The sequence below is a fragment of the Xiphophorus couchianus genome, chromosome 3, assembly GCF_001444195.1.
Source record: "Xiphophorus couchianus chromosome 3, X_couchianus-1.0, whole genome shotgun sequence".
Classification (NCBI taxonomy): Eukaryota; Metazoa; Chordata; class Actinopteri; order Cyprinodontiformes; family Poeciliidae; genus Xiphophorus; species Xiphophorus couchianus.
The window spans coordinates 20,820,436-20,846,635 of record NC_040230.1 but is presented as its reverse complement, the minus strand read 5'-3'; the positions used below and the strand labels follow the sequence as shown (position 1 = coordinate 20,846,635).

The window sequence follows — 26,200 nt, the reverse complement described above, 5'->3', positions numbered from 1 at the left end:
TGAGAAGCACAGACATGTTGTAAGTAAATAAGTTTGAGGGCTGAGCTTTGGGAAGAGTATTGATTGGAAACAGACTACACTTGTTCATGCATTTACAGTAAAGAAAATGTATTTTATGAAAAGAATGAAGTTTTTATGATTCGTTGTATTCTTTGAAAAGAAAAGGGAGGAGTACTGTTGAGAATAGCAGCGTTCTATCTTAAGTCACAGTTAATGATTATCTAGGTTATGTGAGACAGTGTTGATATAACCTCTGAAAGGGCACGGCTCGTTTTCGTGTGGAAACCTATTCAAATTAATTCAACCTCCTAGTTAGCCTGTAGAAGGCCTGTGAGTTTCTATGTTATTCGCTCTTTTTATATAGGCTTTAACCCATTAGGAGAATCTTAAGTGACATATTTGAGGCTGTTGTGCTTCTAGAAGAAACACATTTAGCTCAGTGGCTCTCCAAAAGCCCCTCTTCAAATACAAAAACTGTGCAAAATATTTTTTGGACCTAAACTGTTACCTCTTTACATATTGTCAAATGCCAAATGGATCACAGCATTGAATGCAAAAATAAGATGGAGTCACATGTAAAAGTATGCCAAACCTTGATGAAGCACATTTTGAAAGTCAAGGTTTGCATAGAGGTCACCTAAAGTTAAAATCATCTTACTGTACAAAGGTATCAGTCAGGAGATTGGCACAAAAACATTACAGCAGTTAAGGTAGTCATCTATTCATTATTAAAATTCAAATTTCTCTATAACTAAGAAGCCAACAAACAAACAAACAAAAAAACACGATGGAAAACGATCAGGAAGGCTGTCAAGAGGCTGACAGAAACTAAAAGAGCTGTAATATTTTTGGTAAGTGTAATTTGGGAATGGGATTGCCATTGTACAGAATTTTGTCAAATATATGGGGCTGCCTGAAGAGAAATGTTAACAAAATCTATGCCCTCAACCTCATAGAATTACAGAATCTTTGCAAGGTGAAGTGAGCAAATGTCTTCAAATGAAGACTAATATACACCTGACAAATAAAATGTTCTTTAAGCAAGTACTTGCAGTACCAGTTTTCTGACAGAAGACTTTTTATTTACCTGCCCTGAAATTTTAAAGCATTCATGATAACTCTGATGATCTTTCCAGAGCTACAGAGGAGAAATACCTACAGCATCACAGATCCAACCCCATATTCAAATTAGTGTTTTTATTTATATTAGTACTTTCCGGCCATCCGGAGAGTTTCTTGCTAAAAGGTTTAATCTTTGTTTCATCTCAGTCACCATGACTTGAAATTAAATTCAAGTAGTGTTTAGCAAAATCTTCATGTTAACATTAGTACTTCCTGAGTAAAAAAGGTCTTTCTGTTGATTTAAACATTGCAATTATTTGCTCTTAAGACAATGGGTCTTTGTGTCACACATCATATACTTCACAGGAAAATAGAAAATAGCAGAAAACTGAGTACAAATTTATTGACACCTTAATAAAGTCAAACAGTGGCTCTGCTTTATTTATTTGACTACAATTATTAAGGTTCCAAAGATCTACAATGACACTTATTTAAAAGTACTGTACAAATTTCTCATGCAACTCATGTGACGCTATCATTATTCAAATATATGTATCTGTGCATTACAAAGTAAAACCCAGAAGAAGACAAAATCTTGCCATCAGTTCTGGCCACCTGCTGATGTGTGTGAGACTTGTCCAGGTCTTGCTGTAAAATCTTGGTAGAAGCAGAATGCTGCTTAGATTTTGTTATTAACAGCCCCTGGCCATCATCAACCAACAACAGTCATTGTTGTTATACATTGGATGGTATGGGTCAGGTGTTGAAACTTGATAAATTAGCTTTTTATTTCCTTTTTGGATGTGGTGGTTTTGACAGACTGCCTTTTTCTGCTTGCATATGTTGAACTCAGTTATCTTGTGCTTTACTGTTAAACTTGATTTTAAAGCAGGAATAAAGACCAACCTCTAGTTGTAGCTGTGCTGTCCCTCAGGAGCATAAACAGGATACAGCAGCTCGTGAATGAAGCAGTGTATGAGTAAAGTTAGTTGAAAGGCAACCCATGTTTGTATTAAATGTATCCCTTATTTTGTGATGCCAGACATAATGTAAATTACAGATAATTAAAACATGACAACAGCACTAAAAACTATTAACAATTATGACATTTGAAAAGAAATCCCCATACTAAATGCATATTTTCCTGTCTAACAATAAAGTAAATGTTTTGTTGAATTGCATATTTCAGATAATGTTATTAAAAGTGACTGAATTTGTCTCAGCACTTCTTTCAATCCCGCTTTAAGCAAGGGCAACTCTTTGCTATCACTTTCTGTATCTGTGGACAAAAACAGCAAACTAGTTATATTGATATTCCTTAATTTTAAATGTCATTATGAAGTGGAAGCAGCCGTTCCTCCTCTGCCTCTTCTCCTGCTCTTTGGGAACTCACAGATGAAGAACAGGGGAGTTTCACACTCCACTTTATTCCATGTCCCAGTGTTGAGCAGCTCCACGCAGCTGACGTTGGTGGCTGGAGATGATGTGGAATATAGCAGCTCTTCCTGGCTCCAAACCGCAAACTCCCGCAGAGGGGTGGAGTCTGCATAAATATAACTTCCAGTTCCATTCTTAAAAAAAAAAAAAAAGCAAAAAAAATCTTCTTGTAATTTAACAATCCACACAACATAAAATGTGCCGTCTTTAAAATTAGCATCACTGTCGCTGTTTCTACCTGGAGGTCGTAAACACTTACTGTGTCTTTGCTCTGAGGCTGCACTCCCACATAAACCCTTGTCAGCCCTGCCTGATTGATGTAGTCTGCCATGAGCTGGTTGATGTTGTTAGTTTTTGGCATGGCCAGCGTGCCTCCCCTTAGCTTGCAGTTCATGGAAGCCTTTCTGAACTTCTTGGGCTCCTTCACAAGCAGGTAATATCTGTCCTCTGTCTCCTTCAAGCCCAGCAAAACTGAACGGGAAAGATTTTCAGAATAATTTGAGTCAATTTAGGAATGAATCATTTATTTTAGTATAATTTATTTTATCATAATTCCCAAAGATGATAAATTTACTCAAATAATAGTAAGTCTTCACACATTATATAGCAAATAATTGTAAATCCTCAGACAGCAATGTGGAGGGATACTGGGAATATTTTCATCAAATCCAGCTATACTGTTTTAGGACACATTATACAGGAGAAAGCATTTGCATTTTGTCAAGATTTGATTGAACCCCATGACAAGATTATGCTTGTAAAAACAAAAATACCTAATGCAGAAATCACATGGGAAGATGGTTTAACTTTATCTTAGCATTTCTCTCAATATGTTTGGCTAAAGGTTCTCACTGACAACTCACCGTTCTTCACAAACTTAAGAGTGTTCCTCAGCTTCCCTACGTTCTCATCAAGCTGTCCAACCACCTTCCTGTACCTCCCACAGTCACACGTTGCACCTGGTAGATAAAATAAGCATTATCACAACTTACTGTGTTTTATCAAATAATTGTAATAACTAATCTACTGCCTCAAATTATATATATATACGGTATATATAATTGATCATTTTTGTCAGAAGGTAAAAAATAGATATATAAGAAGGGAAGACTGTAGAGTATGAAAGTATCTAATAGAAATACTAATTGAAGTCCAGAATATTTAAAATTAAATTTACACACAAACATGATTGAAATAAAGGGTGTCTGTTTGAATTTTTCTCACCAGTTTGTCCTTTGAGCCCGACTGGTCCATCAAAACCTTTAAGACCTTTGTCACCTGAAGATTGATAAAAATCACAAATGCGCAGCCATTTTAAAGAAATTGTGCTTTGTGACAGTATGCCTACCCCATTGAACATTTTCTGTTATGTGTGTTATAGTTCTATATTTGAAAAACATACCTGACATTCAACAATTTTCTGAAAACAAATCTGAAATGTGTTGCATGAATTAGTGTTAATTCCCCCCTGAGTCTACACTTAGATCCTCTATTGAATATAGCTCTTTGTTCAGCCTTTATATCAACTCTGATCAGCTTCCCTGATGCTGCTGAAGAAATTATGTCCACAACATAATGCTATTAGCCAGCTACAAACATATTTTAATGTAGGAATAGTTCACTCAGGGTGATGGGCAGCCAGTGTACAACAAACACACAGTAATTGCAGATATGCCCAGAGATTCAACATCTGTCTCTTCTGAACCAAAAATCTCCTTCCATGTTTGCCCTGTCCCTAACATAACTTGTGACAATCTTAAAACAGCCTTCCTTTGACTTTATTTTTGTAATGTCTTGGCACTGTCTTGTCAACAGGACCTTGCACCTAAGTTGTCGATTTCTACTGCTCCTGCATATTTTGATTATTCTAAAGACAACAGGTTACACTGGATTGTATCTTAAGATATCAGCATCAAGAGGGCCGCAGCTGTTTTATAAGAAAAAACATTGACTGTGTATCATTAATCTTCCACTTCCCTATATGCCCGACTATGTGTTGGTGTAGCACAAATAAAAAAGACAATAAAATACACTGAATCTGTAAAGTAACAAAATATATATATAAAAAATCCAATCAATATTTAAAAAACAAACAAACATAGGGCTTATGTGGTATCTCAATTTCACCAGCAGATGGCAGGGTCATTCTTAAAACTCACTGCTCACCCTTGCAGATTTACCTTGGTCAGGAACCATCCCACTGCACCTTACGTTACAATAGTTCAAATACAATCTACAGCTCTTAAACACAAATTTGAACTTTTCAAATTTGTGTTTGAAAAGTTCAAATAGAAACAATAGAAACAAAACAATAGAATTGTTTTGTTTCTATTGTTAATGTCTATTCACTCATGTTGCAGCTTCACAGTGGAAATTAACCCAAGTGGCAGTTGTAAGGTTTGGGGAAGTGATTTGCTGTTCAAACATAACAATGGCCTACTAATTATGGATGAGGAACAGAAGAGTGACATGTGACACCTGCACAGCTCCGTTTGGGCTGGGGTGGAAAGGTTACAGTTTGAACCTCCTGGCATAAATACAATGATAAGATTTAAACTTTCACTTATGTTTAAATTCCAGCAATGTGTACTAATGTTATATCCAGGAATATAAAGAAATAAATGGTGTCTTGATGTTGTTAGTTATAATATTGTCATTAGTTTCTTTTGCGCAAACACAACGAGCAGTTAAATGTATAGTATTACAGCAAATAAAATCATTGCCTACTGATATACTGCTATAAGGCATCATGACTTGGGTAATAACACGAGTTAACCCTATACAGATGTGGAAATTCACCGCATTTAATGGCTCTGTGAGGGTGTATTAACATGCCATAAAACAGTAGTTCAGTTTTAGTTTTGAACCCTGCTGCACTTGGCATTATCCCGAGTCTATTTTGTTTTCCCCCAGGTGTTTTATGAGCTCTGGGCTTCCAGTCTCATTGTTAATCCAAAGTTGTGACCTCACTCCTTCTGTGAGAAGGCTGATGCAGAGTCACTTTCCTGTAAGAGTATTAAACATGATGAACACATGGAACGCTGCATGTACGGAGAGGCAGGAGAACTCGACTGCCTATAAAAACTGGAATAAAGACACCGTGGTCAATGAATGAGCCTGACATCATACTGCAGGGAAGATGGTTTTCTGTCTTTTGATGTCATAAAGCTTACCCTTTCGCTTAGATTAGCTTCATGTGGACCATTTGTCCTTTTAAATTAGCTAATGAACCATTTAAAGCTACATATTAATTCTGTTTTAGTCTTTAAACTAATTAAGTGTTCCAACATGTGAAAGGATTTTCTGCTTTCTTGTTTTTATTTTATTAGCATAGAGAAGTCATCAAAGCTCAAAGGGTTTCGTCTTCAGGGTATTTCTAAGATTTCAAGGACAGTTAGGATGTCACAAATATATTTTCCCAAAGTTTCACTATGCTGAAACTTTGGGGACTTTTACAGTGAATGGCTATAAAACCTGAAAATAATTTGTCATCAGATATTTTTTTTCTTCTTTAGATTGCTTAAAGACAAACACATGTTTGAGTTTCCGATTAAAGTAAACACTAAATATAACTAATGACACTAAGCTTTGTGTCTTTACAAAAGCATTAAACAGAAGACTAAAAGAGGGAATTGACAGACATTGGCATGGACTTGGAATTAAAATGATTAATTGAACCTTTCTCTCCAGTCGGGCCCATTTTTCCTGTGGGACCAATTTCTCCTTTAAGACCTGGTTCACCTGGCACACCTAAGCGAGGAAAAAGAAACAATAAATTAGGATAATTAGGGATTTAAGAAACGGACAAGACATAAAATGGCATTAATTAATTTAAATTTTGGTCTGTAATCCAATTGTTCTCAGTCGCTTCATCTTCAGACCCCTCAAAGATAATAGTGGAAAATATTGGTGACACAGAACTTCAAACAACTCTACTAAAAGTAAGTTGATTAAAAAGGGTTAGAATGGCAATACAAATTTTCAACTATATGTTTTTATTTATTTTAAGAACTGATTCTGATTCTTTTAAACATTTATGGAGTAAGTAAGCTTTGTAGCTATCATTCATGCTATGTACTTTGATTTCTGAAAGGAAACTTGAACGACCTTGAATAATTAATAAAACACTGTTTCACAATTGAACTTTAGTTTTCCTCTTTTTTTTGTATGATATTATGGAATTGCATTTGAACAAGTAGAATGTAGGAACAAGTAGTACGGGATATACTACTGCATCACCCCCCAAAACCTTGGGGTACAGTCTTATAAACCTTCTTCATATACACAAAACCCTTATGGGCCAAACAAACACCCAGTACTTTTTTGAGAGTAATGATCTGGGCCACTGTTCTACAGTCAAGATGAAAGCAGCATTGCACCTCATTAATCTGAGGTCCATGAGATTATAAAGAGGCATGCCAATCATGACAGCTGAACTATGTCCAATGCCTACATCCACACCTGGCATTTGTTTTTAACTCCCTTAAGCATCTCTGCCAAGGTGATGGAACTGCCTTCACCCAAGTCTTCAGACTCTGCTTCCTTAAGGGAGACCAAATTGAGGAGATTCTCAAAGTGGTTCTTCCATTGTGTCTGCACACCCTCCCCAAAGCCAAAACTGCTTGGGTCGGTCGCGTTTTTCCCTTTCTGAGACGCCAAATGGTTTTCCAGAACTTTCGTGGAACCAAACAAAAGTCTGTCAAATAAAACATTGCAATGAAGTTTGTGGTTGAAACAGAACATTTATGTGAAAAAGCTCAATGAATACTTTTGCAAGATACTAAAGACCTTGTAATTGTCCCCATGGCTTTGCATATAGTGAACAGAAATTAGAATGTAGGATAGAATAAGATAAAAAAAGAGAACCTGTGGTAGTGAGAGCGTTTGTGTGGGAATCATACAGAGCAGACAGAGGCGTTCTGCCAGCTCTTGAACTAGTGTTTCCTCAGGAAACTATTCAACTGGAAACTAATGGTCTTTCAAGCACTAAGTGATGTTCTGAAGAGGCCAGATTGTTATTGGAAGGATTTGCAACACACACACACACACACACACCCACACACACACACACACACACATAGGCACACATACAGAGCATGTATGTGTGCCTATGTGTGTGTGCACCCCCACACACACATGCCCACACACCCCCGCACGCACAGAAGTGTGTCTTTTTGTCTTCACGGGAACTTTGATTTGACTTCAATTGTTTTTTCATTCATTTCTATAACCCAACCTGACCCCGAAGTTAGCATTTCTATGCATATTACCATGGGCGTAGGTTTGGGTATGGACGGTCGTGACATGTCACGACCAATATTCAAGGGATATAAAATAGTCCCGACCAATTTTTGTCATATTAATAAAAAAAACAAAACATATGTATTTTTTAACAAAAACAAAATAAATAAACGAAAATCTACATTGATTAGTTTAATATTTCAATATACTACGCAGTGGTAGCATTCATTTTAAAATTCGCTGTTATGAACTATGACGACCCGCTATTGGCTCAAAGAACGTGGCTCTTCGTTCTTTGATTAGCTGCAACAGGCGGCGGCCAGCTGGCCACACGCGGAACGGAAGCTTGGTCCATGTTGCTGGCAGTGAACGCGTCTCCTTCTGAGTTTGACATTTATTATGAGTCTCCGAGACCATGTCGCCACCAAAAAAGAAAAGGACGACAGACATTAGAAGTTATTTTGCTACCTCGGCTGTAAGTACAGTGAGGGGACCCATAAGTTAGATATCTATCACGCAACGCATTTGTTGTAAAGTCCTGTGTTTAGTAAGGTCAGCACTGAATGTCATGTAGAATAGGTCTGTTAATTAAGTAATATTTTTTCACATAGGGAGGGGGCAGGAGGGGAGGGGGTTATTAAGTCAATATGGTGCCCCACTCCCCACTGGTCAAAAATGGTCGGTACGGGGGAGGGGAGGGGGGGTGTTGGTCAGTAAGTTGTAAGGTCCCACCAAAACTTAGACCAAACCTACGCCCTTGCATATTACGACTTTGCATTGACTTCCTTTCATTTTAGTAACTGCATTTATGCTTTACCCAGAAAGAGCAGTGGTTCCTCACAACAGAGTGCTTGTTGGAAAAATTGGCTTTACAAGGTGAGAAATGCTTAAACACACTCACACACATGCAAATAAAAGATGTCCAGCCAGCCTTATAAGAACTACAATGGTGTGAAAAAGTGTCTGCCCCCTTCCTGATTTCCTATTATTCTATATGTTTTCCACACTTGAGATGTTCAGAACATCAACTACAGTTTTTAAATGAAGGCGTTGATCATAAAGGGAAACATAAATCAAAACCTACATAGCTCTGTGTGAAAAATGATTACCCCCTAAACCTCATAACTGTTTGGGGTCACTCTTACCAGCAACAATTGGAATCAAGCATTTGCGATAAGTTGGAGTGAATCTTTTACAGTGCTGTGCAGGATTTCGGCCTGCTTATTTTTGCAGCATTGTTGTAATTCAGCCACATTGTATTGTTTTCCAGCATGTACAGACGTTTTAAGGTCATGCCACAGCGTCTCAATAGGATTAAGGTAGAACTTTGATTATGCCACTCCATAGTCTTCATTGCATGTTTCTTCAGTCATCCAGAGGTGGAGTTGCTGGTGTCCTTCTGCAGAACCCAAGTTGGTTTCAGTCTGAGGTCACGAAAACAGATGGTTGACATTTTCCTTCAGGATTTTCATGGTTCATTTACCACAACATGTCTTCCAGGTCCAGAAGCGGCTAAACAGAACCAGAACATCATGCTACAAACACCATATTTTACTGTTGGTATGATGTTTATTTTCTGAAATGTGTTACTTTCACGCTAGATGTAATGGGACACATATCTTCCAAAGAGATCAACTGTTGACTCGTCAGTCCACAGAATGTTTTCCTAAAACATTGGGGATCATCAAGAAGAAAAAAAATTTAATGTGCCTAAATGTTCTTTTTTTGCTCAGCAGGATATTTTGTTTGTCTTGGAACACTGCCAGGCAGGCCATTTTTGCCCAGTCTCTTTCTTAAGTTGGAGGCACGAACTTTGCCCTAAGTGAGGCCTGCAGTTCTCTGGATGTTGTTGTGGGTGTTTTATAACTTCTTGGATAAGTCGTTGCTGAGCTTTTGAGATAATTTTGGTCCGCTGGCCACTCCGGAGAAGTTTCACCACCGTGCCATGTTTTCGCCATTTGTGGATAACAGCTTTCCCTGTGGTTTGGTGGAGTCGTAAACCTTTGGAAGTGGCTTTGTAACCCTTTCCAGACAGATAAATCTCAATTACTTTCTTTCTCATTTGCTCTTGAATTTTTGTGTTTGGATTTCTGCATAATGTTTACCTTTTCAGGATTGTTTGGTGAACTTCACTTTGTCAGACAGTTCTCAATCCTTGTTCTCAATCAAAACATTTAAGTGATATCTTGATTGAGAACAGTGTGGCAATGATCAAGTCTGTATGTGGCTAGAGACTGTGAACTCTGGTGTGATAAACCACAGTTAAATTTTGTTTAAACAGGGAGGGCAATCAATTTTTCACACAGCGCCTTGTAGGTTTTAGTTCCTTGGGGGAGATTATTCCCATAATAATAAACATTTTCATTCAAAAACTGCATTTTGGTTTTGCTTGTGTTGTCATTGACATATATTTCAGTTCGTATGATGTTCTGAAACGCTTAAGTGTGAAAAACATGCACAAAAATAGAAAATCAGGAAGGCGATAAACATCTTTTCACTCCAGAGTATCCACTGAGAAAGCATTTCATATCTAATCAGAACCTTAACCTTGACTGATTCTGTTTACTTTTATAATCCGATGTTCACAAATATTCATGTCCCAACAAGATTCTTGACGTCTTGATTAAAAAGTTCCAAAACTATTCTCCATCTCCACTGTTGCACTTTCTCACAATTTAATGCTCTTGTTTTTGAGAAGTTTTCACAAATTTTGCATCACATTCTGCTTGAATCATTTGTCAAAATGCTTTGCAGGCAGCCTCACAGAGAAAATGTTTTCACAGTCGTGAGCAGAGAGCTCACTGTGAGAAGCGATTATGTGTTTTTGTCTTTTGCGAGAGGAAGAAACTGATTTTGGCTCCTCTCTCTCCTCATTCCCTCTGTGTCTATAACATCTGATTAATGTTGTTTTGGCAGTGTGTACGCTCGCCAGTTAAACGGTCTGTGTGAGCGTCCAGATAACAGGCCTTTGTATCACTGCAGTCACACTTTATAATGGCCAACTCCTCAAACTGGTTTAACAACTGGTCTCTCCAGCTGCTGGCGGATAAAAGAGGTGAAGGGTGCAATTCCCAAAGGAAACGTGCAACTCAACACATTTTAAACAGCATTAGGCAGCTTAAGAATATTCAAACATCAGAAATAGAAGAAATTAAATATGCTAAGTTATTAACTATTGTTTTCGCACTAGAGGGGAAAATATTGTACTACGTGGGTGTATGTTTCCATTTAACTTACGGACAAACGCTGCTAAATCCAGTAAGAATAAGGCTAACAGCTTTTTGATGCTAATACGTTTAGACAAACAAATAGTTTTTGTTACCCTTCAGAGCATTGAGAGTCATGGATTCCCTTTTAAGCTTCCAAAATTAAGCAACTGTTTCCTGTAACACTGCCTAAATTAAGACTGGGAATACATGCGTCATCTATTGCGCTGCCGACATGGTGTACTAACAAAATCATTGTAAAGACCTGCTTTCATGGCTGTCAGTAAGTGTACGGACAGAAAAACCATAATGACAGGTTGTGAATAATGTCCGTAAAGTTGAAAAGTTGAAAAAGGTTCTTGTGTACTTCTCATACCTTCTCGGTGTGTTCTCAGTACCCACACACAAGCGCTCTGTGCTACAGAGAGAAATATTTCATTGCTTTGTGTCAGGACACAGAGTAAATACAAGTCTGAAAGTTGCGTCTTTAAGTTTGCCTTTTGTGTGTACATACAAGACACAAAGCAGTTGAAACCAGATGGCTACATGCAAGACTTTTTTCTACTGTCTGACATTAAATCAGTCAATGATGATTACTCAAATTGTTCCGTATTGCTAAATACCAAAATAACAAGAGAGCATTTTTTTAAACAGAATTTTTAAGACACCTTCATCGGATCCAGAAGCATAGAGTACTTATGCAGTACTCAGTGGAATTGTCTGTTCTTTTGGTTTGGGTCAAACATTTGCACATGTTTCCTTTTGGCCAATTCCTGACAGAACTGGTGTAACTGACTCAAGTTTGTCAGAGGCTTTGAGTTTTTGTCCATTTGAAAGAAGCGTTTGTGACCAAACTTTAATCATCTGTCGGATTTCTTAAGATGCTTCTTAATTATTTCCACATAATGTTCTCTCCTATTTCACGCAGCGCACCAGTCCCTCAGGTTGCAAAACACCCACAAAACATGATGCTGGATTTCACAGCTTGAATGGTGTTTTCAGGGCTTTAATATTCCCTCACTCTCCTTCCAAGTAGAATGTGGGCTGTCTTAATCTGCAAAGATTAAGATAATTATTCCTGTGTGGATTTGAAAAAATCTGATCCATATTTTTTATTTATTTATTTATTTTTTGCTTTTATAGTAATAGCTTCTTCCCCTCTGAGTGGTCTTTCCTATCATGTCAGTACATGATTTGTTTTAGTGTCAGTAATAACACTTTTTTCTTTTACCAGCTTCAGCCAGTTTCTTCACAAGGCCTTTTATTTGTGTTCTGGGGTTGATTCACACATTTCCCACCAAAGCATGTTCACCTCTGGGGCCCAGAACCTATCTCCCTCCTGGACAGTATAATGGCTAGACATTAGACATTCCCATACTGTTCTTTTTTATCTATAGTGGTTTGAACAGAAAAATGTGGCACCTTAAGGCATCTGGAAGTTGTAACAAGATGAACCAGAGATGTGAAGGTCTACGAGTCTTTTCCAGATGTCTTGGGTTAGTTCTTTTCTTTTCACCCTACTAGAGAGCTGTTTGTTTGAGAGCTTGGTACTATTGATCTTAAATAGTAATTAGAAGCCAGCACAGTCAGATGATGACATCTTTCACAAAGTGTTTAAAGTTAGAGACTCTTAGAGCAAATAAACTTCTGACTTTGAGGAAAGTAATGAAACAAGTCTTTAATAAGCTTGCTTTTAAATTATTTAGAAAATGGAATCAATTTTGGTAATTCTAATTAGCCTAAAATGGCTAGAATAAAAGACCTCGCTCGTTTTATAAAGTGGGAGCAATTGTCTGGTTTTAAGTAATTCCTGAGTATTTATATTTATGGCTTGTTACTTAGGAAACAATATTAACATTTCATGTGAAAACCATTGTCAGTGCTGGAAGATTCCTAGTAAAAAACAACAAACCCCTCCCCTCCAAATTTGATCTTTCTCTGGCAACATACAAAACAGTGCAGGAAGCAGATTCTTGTTTACTTCCCCTTTTTGTCCTTCAGTCCTCTGACCTTTACTAAATGTTAAATGTAAACAAATAAAAAAAACCATATACGTCTTTGTACAGTTAGATTTTCATATATTCAAACTGAAATCCAAATATTTCAACAGGGAAGTGAGCTTCTTAGTGATTTAACTAAAAATAGGACAATTCTAATTTTGGCCAGAAAAAGAATATATAGTGGTACTGCTGCCCATTGTGAATATTATGTTTTTTTCCCCCATGCATGTAAAAAAACAGGCTCAAAAAATAAAATCATTATACGCATGTGAGTGTGTGACTGATATTTTTGTACCTGCCAATCCTGGTGGTCCATTCTTCCCAAGCTTTCCCTCTTCTCCCTGCTCTCCATCATCACCTTGATCTCCTGGATTTCAACAAAGAAAACTGAGCTGACATGAATTCATTTTTTTCCCAATGTTGAGCTTTTAGGAGGATGACACATTATGCAATAACACATGCACTAGGCCAAGAAAACATTCAGTTAATTTCTTTGGTTCATTACATTTGTGTATGAATCCCTGTGCAGGTATTGTCACAAGTCTCTCAACAAACTGCAACACATACTATTTTAATATATAGTTTCTGCCAAGACATTTTTAATAGCAGTGCTATCATTGTGTTAAAATGCAATAACTTTTCACAGTGAAACAAACTACTGAGATCTCTGAGAAATGCTGTTGGCAGGCCACTGATGAAAAAAATACTTGGAAGGAAATCAGAGCAAAATCTATTTGCTGAAGGTATATCATTTTCAACTGAGACCATTAAAATACCAAATTTATATGTGGTTAAGGTGTGCTATCAAACTGAGGTTCTTCATGTCAAATTTACTGAACTTTGCAAAGTATCCACAACCTTTTTGTTGTTGTTGTATTTTTCATGTTACATTCCAGTGTACTTAATCTGGATTTTTGTGACATAACAACACAAAGTAAGGCACAATTGTGAAATGGGAAGAAAATGGGCGATGGACTTTGAAATCTAAAAAGTGTGGGTTGCATTTTATTTACCCTCTTGATACCTCTGAGTAAAATAAAATACTCTCGAAATCACTCTCCTGTCCATTCTTGTGTAATGAAATTTCAGGATCATTACAGCAATTAAGCCTCAGAGGTTTCCTAGGAAACATTTAGAGAACAGCCATCACAACAGACAGATCTGGGATAAAGTTAAAGTTTAAAACAGAGTTAGGTTGTAAAACAACATCCCAGAGTTTGAAAATCTCATGGGTCAACCCAGCTTCTGAGAATTAAAAAGGTTCTACTTCCAACCTACCAAAATATGGCTTAAGAAGAGTATTAATCAGAAAAAAAGCAAATACTGCAAATTGTCCTGAACACACCTTCACCACTACTTGACATGGTGTCGGCAGCATTGTACTGTCGCATTGCTTTTCCTCAGCAGTGACAGGTAATCTGGTCAGAGGTGGAAGACTGATGGAGCTAAATAGAGGGATAACTTAGAAGAGGTTGGACAATGATGCAAAAAATACAGTCAGTGCTACAATGGAATAGTTTGGACCAGTGTGTTAGAATGGCCCATTCAAAATTAGAACCTAAAACAAACAGAAAACTTTATATTAATATCTACCATGCAGTCTGCTTGGTAGAAAAAAAAAGAATGGGTAAATTTTTTTTCACAGGTTTTCACAAAAAAAATATCAGTGTTGGTCAACCACATAAAATCCCTTTAAAATATATTTTAAATATATTTAAATATTTAAAATTTTGCAAAGGTTAAAGGAACATACATACTTTTTGTTGGTAGTGAGACAGTATTCCAACATTCAGAAAATGTGAATGTAATTCTAACTCTGTCAAAAATGTGATTTTCATTTTAAATCTTCTTTTATAAAGTTAACATTTTCATATCAACACTGTCCAAGTGCTGACAAAATTATTTTAGTATGTAGTCTGCTACCAGTGAAAGCAATAAAAAGTGAGTCGGATTTTTTTTCTTCTAGTTATGCTTTAAATAAATAAGACATTTTTTGGGTTGTATGGAACACAGAAAAATGCATGTCCAACGCCCACTCAGCTATTCAGTGGGAGACTGACCTTGTGGTCACTCGTATCTGGATGAGTCTTGTACAAATAATCAGTTCACCCTAGTGGCAGCTGTCTAAATACACACTGACTCCATGGGACTTTCTAGCCTTTAGATAGAAGTCAGGGGAAGGTTGTGAAAGTGCATGTGATGATACAGTTGCCTCTTTTCTGATCCGTGTCACCACTATGTTACACTAGAGAGTGAGTTTGCAAAAGTGAAAATATTAAACATAATTGTCCAAAAGAACACAAAATGTAATAAATGGCCTTTTAACATTTTTTAGATTTTTATAGCATGGATTGAGAAAAATCTGGCTGGCTTTCACTTTAGCCGGAGCTGCAGGCTACGTTTTTCGTTTGTGGAAAAAGGCCTGAAAAAAAAAAAGAAACTGAAGCTCAACTTTGAATTTTATAAGCTCTGTCTGTCTGAAACAGCAGGATAGCAAGCTACTGGATGTTGTAAAATGGAAAACACACATGGGAAGGCATTCCCTTCAAGTCGATCGGTATGCAGACAGCCAGCCTGTAAACTACAGGATATTTAAAGCGTGGTGTGTTTATCATCTGCTCAGTAAACCCTAAAATGTTGCAGGGGTTACTTTACAGGAGATATCTGTATGTTTTAAAAAATAAAAATAAAAATGTTTTAAAATTATGAGCAAATATTGCTTGAATCCAAGAGCTGCTTTTGTTTTCTCCCCGCATTTCCTAAAAAGTAATTAAAAAGCTAGTCTAAATGATATGATGTGCAGGTTTATATCTTAACCTACCTTTAGCTCCGGGTATGAGGGAGTTGGTGCAGACGTCTGGAGAAGCAAAAATGTAGCAGAAACCAGAAAGAAATGCAAAGAGCCTAAACAGACGAGACATCGCCAAACTACTGCAGATTAGTGAAGATGATCCTGATTATTTGGTTTGTTTTAACAACCAGAAGGCAGTATTGTGCCCTGGATAAGAAGGTATGTTAGAAAAAATACCTCCTACTGCTGAGAAGAGAGCTGAATATTGGTTTATAGAGCAAACAGAAGCACTAAAGCGCAAGCACATCCACACTGGTGGTTAGAGGCTTATCAGTGACTTGTCAAAACATCAAATAACACAGAGCAGACCTCTGCATTCCTCTGTTTGTCTGCCCAGCCTGTACTTAAAAAAATGCAGACAATAAAGCAGAATTATAAATCAAAGCATATTTCATAAGATTTGTAAACAGTCTATTCCATAAAATTATAGCATAGAAACATAGCATAAAACTGATGATTAGTTACAGTTCATGTAGAATGTTTGATGGTATGAATATTTATAGATAGTGTTATGTGCTTCAGTTTTATTTAATTATGTATAATTTGCCCAAACAATTACTTTCACAATTAACCAAAAATTTCTTACAAATCAAAATCATTGCAAAAATGATAAATATTTTTTAAAAACTTTTCTAACAAGGGATTTTACAGAAAAAGAATCAGGAGAAGATTTTTGTGTGTTTCTCCAGATAACGATTTATGTAGCATCAAATCTGGCAGCAAACAAAATAAAGAGATGTATTATTAAAGCTACAGTATGCAACCTTTATAAAAAAAATATGTATATATTTTTACATATTTGTTAAAACTGTTACTTTGTCATAATATGGTGTGAGGCAGAATATCTGTGAAAACCCCCAAAACAAACAAACTCATCTGCCTTGTCCCACTGGTCCCAGTACTAACTGCAGAGATAGGTCTCTTGGTCAGAAAGAACCTATCAGAAACAGGAGTGTTTTAACACTGTCAATCATGCTTGTGTATATACAGCTCACACTCTCATCCATGCTCTCTGCTGCAAGGATGCGGCATTCGTGACTATTATCCTGTTATGAATGCTCATGGTAGCTATCATGGTCACAGAGGACAGCGTTTGAACTGTTTTCCAGTAAAGAGTTGCTTCTCTGCCATTAACAGTGTGTACACAAGTGTGATAGACAGCACTACAACCTTCCTCCTGGCTCTGATTAGTTGTATTTGACCAGGAGTGGTGCATTTTTGCAGATCACTATAATAGCTCAGAGAGGAGGAGGACATTGACTTTCTCATAGAATATCTGTCACATACCATAGTGTCATGACATAGCGATAGTATTAAAAAATATTTTAAAAAACATATTTTTTAACATATTTGCCTCAGGTCTCCTCCAGCACTTAACACTGCTGGATAGACATCAAAAGGGGCCGATCAGGCAGTCAGAAAAACACCCTTTAGATTCAGACTTTTCAGTGGCAGAAATGTCAACAACATGTTATCATTCTTGTCATTGTGTCTATCTCACCACAGGGACTGCTTTCACTTAGAACATTTTGATATGGTCAGACAATATTTACATCAAAAAGTTATTCATTTATTATTTAAAAGCTCAATGGAAAGTCAAATTAGCAATCTACTTGGAAATTGTTTGGACTTAATCCTAAAAGAAGCGAGGGTATCTTTAAAGTCACACAATGACAATTGAAATCGGTGAAAGTCTGTGTATAACAAAGTTAAAAATTATAATAGATAGTTGATAATAAGCTCTAAAATGTTTAACACAATATAAAGTCACACAGAACTTTGTTCACACAAAAGTAGTGAATAAAAAAATGTAACGAACACAAGGAGTTAAAATTTGCTAGCAGAACATTTTATTGTAACCACAGGATCAAGTGATAATTTACTTACTTCAGTTGTCAGCTGTTTTAGTTTTTGTTGGTCTTAATAAACTCAATGGAGGCTCAGAGGGTGTAGTCATAAACAAGCAAAGACCCAAATCCAATGAAAAAAAACCCAGCACAATTCCAACAGAGCTCCCCTTTCTTGGCAACTGAAGAGATTAATTTAGATTAAGGGCTTGCATTATTTTTTTTTTTTTTTTGCAGTGGAAATGCACATATCGCTTTTTTAGGCAATATCTAATTAGAACTTCTAGTAAAGGACGTCTGCTGGTAAATAATTTTCTAACTTAAGCCTGTTTTGTGTGCTGAAAAGATTACATTTTAGCCCTTGCACATCCATGTTGAAAATCTTCTCAGACTGCGAAGATTCTTTATGATCTGTTAAAGACAAGAACAAACAGTAACCACAGTCTCTCTGTCAGAGACCAGCATCTAATCTAAAGTGTTACCGAGACAGAGGAGGGAACATAGGCTACACTGCCCATCCGTCACAGTAAACATGAACCCACATGCCGACATCTATTATCATTTTTTGACTCACTGGATGCTTGAAGACCCAATCTGCACAGCTTCTAATCACTGCAGCCATGAGCCAATTTCAAAAACTATTTTTCTCCCAAGTGCTAACATTATGATACAGGAATGGTGAGATATATTTCAAATATTTGTTTTATATCAAGCTAAGCTAAGCATCTGCTGAGCACATACATGAATCTTGGTTGAAATAAAGACACTCTTTTAAGTAAATAGCTTTTTTAAAAAAACATCCCTTTGTCAACAGGAAAAGTTTAGTCTGAAAATGCGATGCACAGCTCCACAGGCCTACGGTCATTACTCAAAATGAGTCTGTTTGTGAGGAAATAAGAAAATCAAAGAAACAGATGTGGTCCACCTGTGTTACATCACTAAAGGACACTAATATGAGAAAGACTCCAAGTATCCTACAAATGCAAAGCAACACATGCTTTCTATTTATTCAAGGGGAACAAATATGAAGCACGTGTTTCCTCGAATACAGAAGAGACAAAGAATATTAATGCTAGATTTTAGATCGTAGATAGAAGATGAAAAATATTAATACAGTCTGATGCAAAGGAATACAGCTCAACACAGAACCTTGTCTACTGGATGCTACTGTGTATTAAGTTACAATAAACATACATATTATTCACAATGAGGTCTTGGATGCATAGATAGAACAGCGCCTAGTAGAGCAAGGAAAAAGACCAGAGAAGTCATTGAGACTAATCAATCATAAAATTAGACAATGGGAGACAGGACTCTTCTTCCTTGGATCTCTAATGAATCCCATCAGACAGAAAATTTGCTGAGGGCATCTGCATGATCAGTTCCTTCACCGAAGGACTGATAATACTGAAAGGCTCTTAACTGAAAAGGAGATTTATTTTAATTGGGCCACTGCTCCACCGGAGGAAAGTATTTGTGCAAAACTAAAACCTTCAGAATGGAGGAGGGAAGTTATGATTTGCTGCTTCTATTAAAGGGTGGCCTGTCTTAAAGTTATTTTCATTTGGAGACCTAAAGCACTCAGATATATCCAGTATTAGCTGAGAAATATAACCAGATATTCCGACTTCCAGCCAAGTTATAAAGCTGCACTCCTCAAAGCAATGCGCCTGATTCACTTTGGACAGAACACAGTCATTAATCAGTCCTCATTGCTGATTGGGATGTTTGTTTCTCTTGGGTTATCTTTGAAAAGCATTTCAAACCAAACACACATGTCCTTTATTTTACAGACTTGCTATGAGTGACAGAACTTGTCAGCAGTTTCTTTTGGCCTCTGCCACCATTTACTCCAAGCTATGAACTTATGTTGTTTTTATGCTGAAGAATGTGTTGATGTTAGTTTTGCATAAATGCTTTTTTTTATGGCTCTGGATTTTTTTTCTTTTGCAAACAAGAGACAAACGTGGAAGCCTGGTTTGTTTTTCTACTTGCTTTTTGTTCAAAATTGCCAGTGCAAATCTCATCATATGCAACCACAAATATAGTGCATAATAGAAACTATATGTACAGCCACTTGTACAGTGGTTCATATAGGGCTTTGTTTGTCCACAGTTCACGCGTGTAAAATACAGAAGGATATTTCTTCCAACATTGTAATCACCATACATACAGCTGAACTTTTAAATAAATGTTTCAGTTGTGGACCATTTTTCATCTGAAGTTTTGCTGTAAGATTCTCCGCATAGCACAATTCTCTCACCCTATGTTTTCATTAAGAGATTCTTGTTGACACGAGAGAGTAATACAAAGTACTACATAATTGAGCAGTGGAGGGAAAATGATGTACTGGTTTCAAAGTTTGATCAAAATCTGAAAATTGAAACCCCTTAATAAAATCCAATGCAAAAGAAAGTAACATCATTAGTAAATACAGTCAATGTGTGTATAACATTTAATTTCACAACGTTTTGTTCGGCCATCTGAAAATGGAAAAAGTATGGCCAAACCGTAAACAATGTCATCCACACAAAACAAAGAGGTCATCTGGACAGAAAAACAAAAAGAAGCTAAGCAGTCAATAATAAATCCGCTAAAACTCATTTTTAGAAAAAAATAAAATAAAAATCATTCACTGAGAAAATTATCAAGCATGCAGATGTAATGAATGATTATTTAAGGTCAGGTCCAGGTTTTAATTTTGCCATTAAACCTTTGAAGCAATTATTGTGTTATTCTAGTGTTTTAGAATAAATAACAATTTGTTGGAGAAGAGTATGAGGAAAGGGGCGTCTGTGAATCCGGGTGGAGGATTAGTTCCTCCCAGTAGTGGGTTAGTTTTCACCTTGCACCTGCAGCTGAAGAGGGAAGAGCTGAGTAAGGGAAAGTTTACGGTGTGATTTGGGCGGGGCAGTCTCTTTATAAAAACTGTCGTTGGGGTCAACATATCTGATCACTTTGGGTGTTTTGCTGTCAGATGTTCTAAGAAAATGCGATCCCAAAGATATATCTTTGTATTCAGTGAATGTGATCAATTTTACCTCGCTGACTCTTTTAGGGTAGATTTACTGGTTCTTGACACAGACTACAAATCTAATCTTAATGAAAAAGTGTTGAGAGAAATGTAATTGCAGAAAGAAGCAAACAATCTTGCTCAAAGTTCACCACAAGACATTTCAGAGATGCAGCAAACGTGTGGAAGAAGGTGATCTAATCAGGTTACTACAACAAGTATCTTTTGCTAACTGCAAAAGATACGAAAAGATGGATAAGATATCAGCAAGCTTCACAGATTTTTTTTGTAAAAAAAATTGAACAGTGTATCATCTCCTCTTCACTAGAAACACATCTTTGTGTTGGCAATGTGGGTACATTTCAGAGACTGTAACTACTTTCTGGGGGTTATTTGTTGCCTGACTAACATTTGGCAACAGGAGATATTGGAGAAAATAAATTTGATGATAAAATGTTAAAACTTCTGAAATTCACTGCTGATGGATACTGCTGCAGACAGAAAAAGCAAAACAATGTACCTACAGATAACTAAAATCTCCCATAAAATCTAACGAGTCTTTCTTGTTAATGTGTTTTGAACTTTCTCTGTTACATTACTTGAAGGAAGGTCTGGAAAATGTAGCAATACTCAAAATATGTGTGTCTAGCATGCACACAAGCACACAGAACCCTGTTATCCTGAGGGCTAATTGTTTACATGTGGTTCAGGACTGCATTCTCTAATTAAGAGAGTGATTCACACTCCTGGATTGAGGGTTGACTCTGAAGCGGTAACCACAAAACAACCGTTGGCTAGTGGTCCACGCTGAAAGTGCAATTCGTATTTAAAAGCACCAGTAGTAGCACAAACTGCCCACATGTGTGTTAATGACAAATCAGTCAACAGCGACTTCAGCACATAAAACATTTATGTAACCTCTGGTGCGAACCGCACTCATTTACTGTAGAGGGTGTACGTCATGATTGGCTAGCCAGGCCTGCACTCCCTGGTATTTACCAGTACATATATCCCTTTCTCAGAAAAGTAGCATGTAGACGCACAAAACGCAATTGTAACAACCAAAGTCGTGCCCTGCGTGATGGATCTCTTAGCTGTTAACGATTTCACTTTCCAGAGAAAGTAACTGGGTTGATATTCATCATGACCAAATGGTTCTCACCAGGAATCAATTAAAGTTGTGTTTCAGTTATCTTCAGCACATCAGTGCTGGTGTGGGTGGTCTGAGCAATCAAAAGTGCTCTCAATAATAAACACCACATCTGTAATGACAGTAATGTGAACTGGCAAAATTCTCAGGATAGATTTGAAAAAAACCTACTATGATGTTTAGAAGGAGATGCGTAGATTTTTCTTTTCGGCACTAGAAGCCTTTAATGACAATAACCAGACAGGAAAAGGGCAGAGAGGAAAATGGGGAAGACAAGGAGCAAAGTTCTCAGGGTCGGGAATCTACCCCAGGATGGTTGCGTTGATGAGCTCTGTATGTGGGACGCTTGCTCTGCGTCTACACTATGAGGCACCCGTGACATACAATGCTATGAAAAATATTATTATTATTATTATTATTATTTATTTATTTATTTTTTTGCTTCACTTAATGTTTTCAGGTTATTAATCAAATTTTATGTCCATGAAGGATACAAATCTCTAAGGTGGATGTGTGAGATAAGAAGAAAACTGTTCAATCCATCTTAGTTCAATGTGGAAAAATTAATTGTCCCACTCACTATGTTAAATAGAATAGAATAGAATAGAATAGAATAGAATAATCTTCCAACAAAAAGTACTTGACTCGGGGACTCACACCTAAAAGACAACTTAAAGAGATTAACTAACTTAACAGTCACGTTTCCTGACTATTGAGGGAAGCCAGACTACCTGGAGGGAACCCACACAGTAAGAGCATGCAGACTCTATGCAGAAAGACTCCATGGATTCAGGATCTTCTTTCTGCGAGGCAACACTGCTACTAACTGTGTCACTGCATGTGAAACCCAACCGAAGCATGTATTTATTTTACTTCTATTTGAAAAGGGAGAAGTTTGGTGTTATTGTTAATGCTTTGTGGCAAATGCCAATGTTTGCGCATTCTGTTGCCTGGATAGTCGCACCCATGGTCAGTCGCTCCTCAGAGGGGCTGACTGATGTAGCTTTATTTTATAGGTTCTGTTTTATGTTGGACTACTATACTTATGATATATTAACTGAAGCCTCTGTGGTATTTTAAAGCTGTAACTTAGCTAATTATTTTAGTTAGACAAAGCTCCAGCTTTCTCAAACAATGGTAAAAAAAGAACAAGATACAAAAACTTGATGTGAATCTTGACCTGTTTAAATGATGTCAGCAGCCTTTAGGCAGATGAACGTTTCTGTGTTCAAGCTACTTTTTATGTGCAATAGGTTACTATATATATTATGCTATTAACAATTTTTAAAAATCATTTTGTCTTGTTTATTTCTTTGCTGGTATTGAATATAGGTGGACCTAATTTCATAGCTACTCTATTATTAATATCTAAGTATGGTAAGACGCCATCATCTCTGATTGAGCAAGACTAGAAAGACTCTCATGGGTGGTCCCAAAAAATACTTTTATTCGCTATATTTCATTTCAGCCCTAAAACTCAGCTCTTCATCTATTGCCATGGAACATTTAGCAGCAACATAATTCTCCTTTTGTACTTGGTGTAAATAATCTAAGAAAAACCTTTCTTACCCAAAGCTAGGCAAATATGCAAAATCACAGAAAATATGTTGTTCCTTTAAATCAAGCATGTCTGTCTTGACTATGACTTCCAAACTATATTATCATTTATTCACAAGTTTTGCCACATGTAGAACAAATTGCACATCTGCCTGTAACTTGTTGTATACATTTTACAGGCAAAGGCCAAATATATATTGAAGAATGCAACATATTTTTTTCTTCAGAACGAGGAAGCTTTTATAAGATATAGTAATAATTTTATTTATTTATTTGTAGGCAACTTTTGCAATTAGGGAAATGTTAAAAATACATCTCTGAGATTACTCCACAGGCTTAAAAATAAATAGGCATTATTAGAGTCACAGCAAAACCTCAACATCTTAAATTGTAGGGTTTCAAATATTTTTGCACACATACGGAGTATTTTAGTGTATTTAATTTTTTTTTATGAACTTATTCTCTTTGGTCTCATCTTTTTGTTTAATAAATAAATAAAAACATGGTGGAAGCTGTGGTGTGCGATTATGTACGGTTGGGGTTAGATTTAAATCATTTTAGAACCTGGTAATGATCAGATCATTTATATGTTAAAACCCGAGAATTGACAGAGGATGTACTTTCTTTTTACTACCAGTCAAAAACAAGTTTTCTTACCATAATCCATTTTGACATTTGTGTGACATGGAAACAGCATGAAGCTGCTGTGGTTCAGAGTGATGAATGTGTATTTATGTTCGTCGAATTTGATCCAACAGTCAGCCCTTCCGGGAAGTGTTTCACTGAAAACAGTTTTAATTTATCATAGAAAAGTTTCCCTGACTTAAAAATAAACCTGAAAATAAAGAGTGATTCTTAATCCTAGACCCAACTAAAATAGTTTTTGTTTTTTTTATCATCTTTGACACATGGGTGAAAATCATGAAAGGTGTATTTGGAGTTACAGTTACACATGTCCAAACACGGCTTACAGTTTGGGTTTCAGCTTGGAGTTTACACCATTACTGAGAAATCTAATGTGGCAGTACTGAACAGAAGCACTTTGGTATTTCAAATGTCTGCTTTGTTGTCATTAACCAGCTATTCAGCTGGAGGAAGAAAAAAAATAACTGTGGCTTTCAGGGTGGTTACACCACATTACATAAACTGTTTCAATTTTTGAACTGAAAAGTTTGATTAAAAGAAAATCTGGCACAAACTCAAGAAAAACTTTACTTTTGTGTCAAGAACTGGGATATTTTCTGCATGACTTTCATGGATCTCAATCAAATGTAATTTCCTGAGAAATCTTTGCTCCAAAGAACGCAAGCCGCAAAAGCAGCAGCTGAACAATACAGGAGCCAAGTTTGGGCCTTGTTATGTGTTTTTCTAGCTACGACAGCAAAACTCTTACTGGTTTCACCTTGTGAGTCCATTAGTGTGTGTGTGTGTGTGTGGGTGTGTGTGTGTGTGTGTGTGTGTGTGTGTGTGTACGAGACATTGGGCATGTTGTCATGGTAAAACTGGATAACGGAAACATCACCAGCACAGAACAGTTCTGCAGGTGTTTATGTGACTGTTTACTTGTGTTTTTCAGGATAATAAAAGCAGCAACTGTGGAAAAGCACATTATGGAAACATTCCAGGTGTGACCATGAGCTTGAAAGCACCAGTTTAACTGGAAGAATAATGTCCAGGCTGATGTTGAAATAAGTGAGCGTCCAGGACACCCTATGCATCCCTAGCGTAAATACTTTACATACTTAGTATATTTTTCAGACGTTTTTGATTAAATTTTACAGATAAGGCTGTTTCCACTCTGTCTTTGTACGTTAACATCAAAAAGGTGATCCCCTCACAAAGGTCACATGAATTTGGGGGTTCTTGTCATTCATTTACCAGAGTTTTGTTTCTAAGCATTTAACAGATAGGTGGTGTGTATGTTTTGGATGCCTGACCTTCAGACATGTAAATGTTTTGAAAGAAAACTTGTACATTTACAGTTGCTTACAATGAAAAGACAAAGAAAGAAAAGATCTGTAGTCAGAAAAGACAAAGATCACATTTTTTTGCTACCATGATAAGAATAATGTTTGGGGTAGTCAAGGTAACCCTTTGAAACCAAGGACGCTGTGCCAACTGTCAAGCATGGTGGTGGCAGCATCAGGCTGTGAGACCGATTCACTGATGCACCGCACAAAGCGAGTGGAATAAAAAGTAACTTGGAGGTTTACATCCAAATTCTTTAGCTTTACCACAAATAAACATGTACCCAATTGGATCTTGGACACTACTGGGAGTTTCAACATGACAGTGGGTTGTGAAAGAGATAAAACTGGTAATCATCACTCTGGGAAGATCCTGACCTCAAAACTATGGTACATTTATGAACTGTTCATAAAACAAATGTCTATGCCAGGAAATACACCACACATGCAACGAGATCCAGGCTTATTGGAATAAAAAGGTGTTTTTTTTTACATTTTGCCAAGATAAATCTAACCAAAATGTAGATGTTACATAATGAATATATATTTTACTGTGTATGTATTAGAAAATAATCCCCATTAAGTTCAAACATTTGCACCAGATTTTCGGTCTCTAAAGCACGTGTCAAATTCAAGTCCCATAAGCCAAATCCGAGACATTTATTTCTGTGATCCTCTGAGGTCTAAAGTGCCACTGAAGTAAAATTTTAAGATAGAAGTTGTATGTTTAAAAAATATATTTTATCATTCAAAATGCTTTTCTTTTCCTTTGGTGTGTTATTTTGTTTGTATTTCCTTTTAAATCCTGTATAGCACTTTGTATTGCCTTGTTGCTGAAAATGTGCTATATAAATAAAATTACCTTTACC

General features: G+C 36.7%; 1 protein-coding gene across 1 annotated transcript; it reads right to left on the bottom strand.

The window, feature by feature from the left end:
• Positions 1 to 1,440: 1,440 nt before the first annotated feature.
• colec10 (collectin sub-family member 10 (C-type lectin)) lies at positions 1,441 to 16,045 on the bottom strand. Its single transcript, XM_028009207.1, has 7 exons — positions 15,768 to 16,045; positions 13,242 to 13,313; positions 6,178 to 6,249; positions 3,724 to 3,777; positions 3,363 to 3,458; positions 2,759 to 2,970; positions 1,441 to 2,633 (listed from the first exon to the last, which is right to left on the bottom strand). The coding sequence occupies exons 1-7, from the start codon at positions 15,865 to 15,867 to the stop codon at positions 2,397 to 2,399; spliced, it is 843 nt and encodes a 280-aa protein (XP_027865008.1). The 5' UTR covers positions 15,868 to 16,045; the 3' UTR covers positions 1,441 to 2,396.
• Positions 16,046 to 26,200: the final 10,155 nt, after the last annotated feature.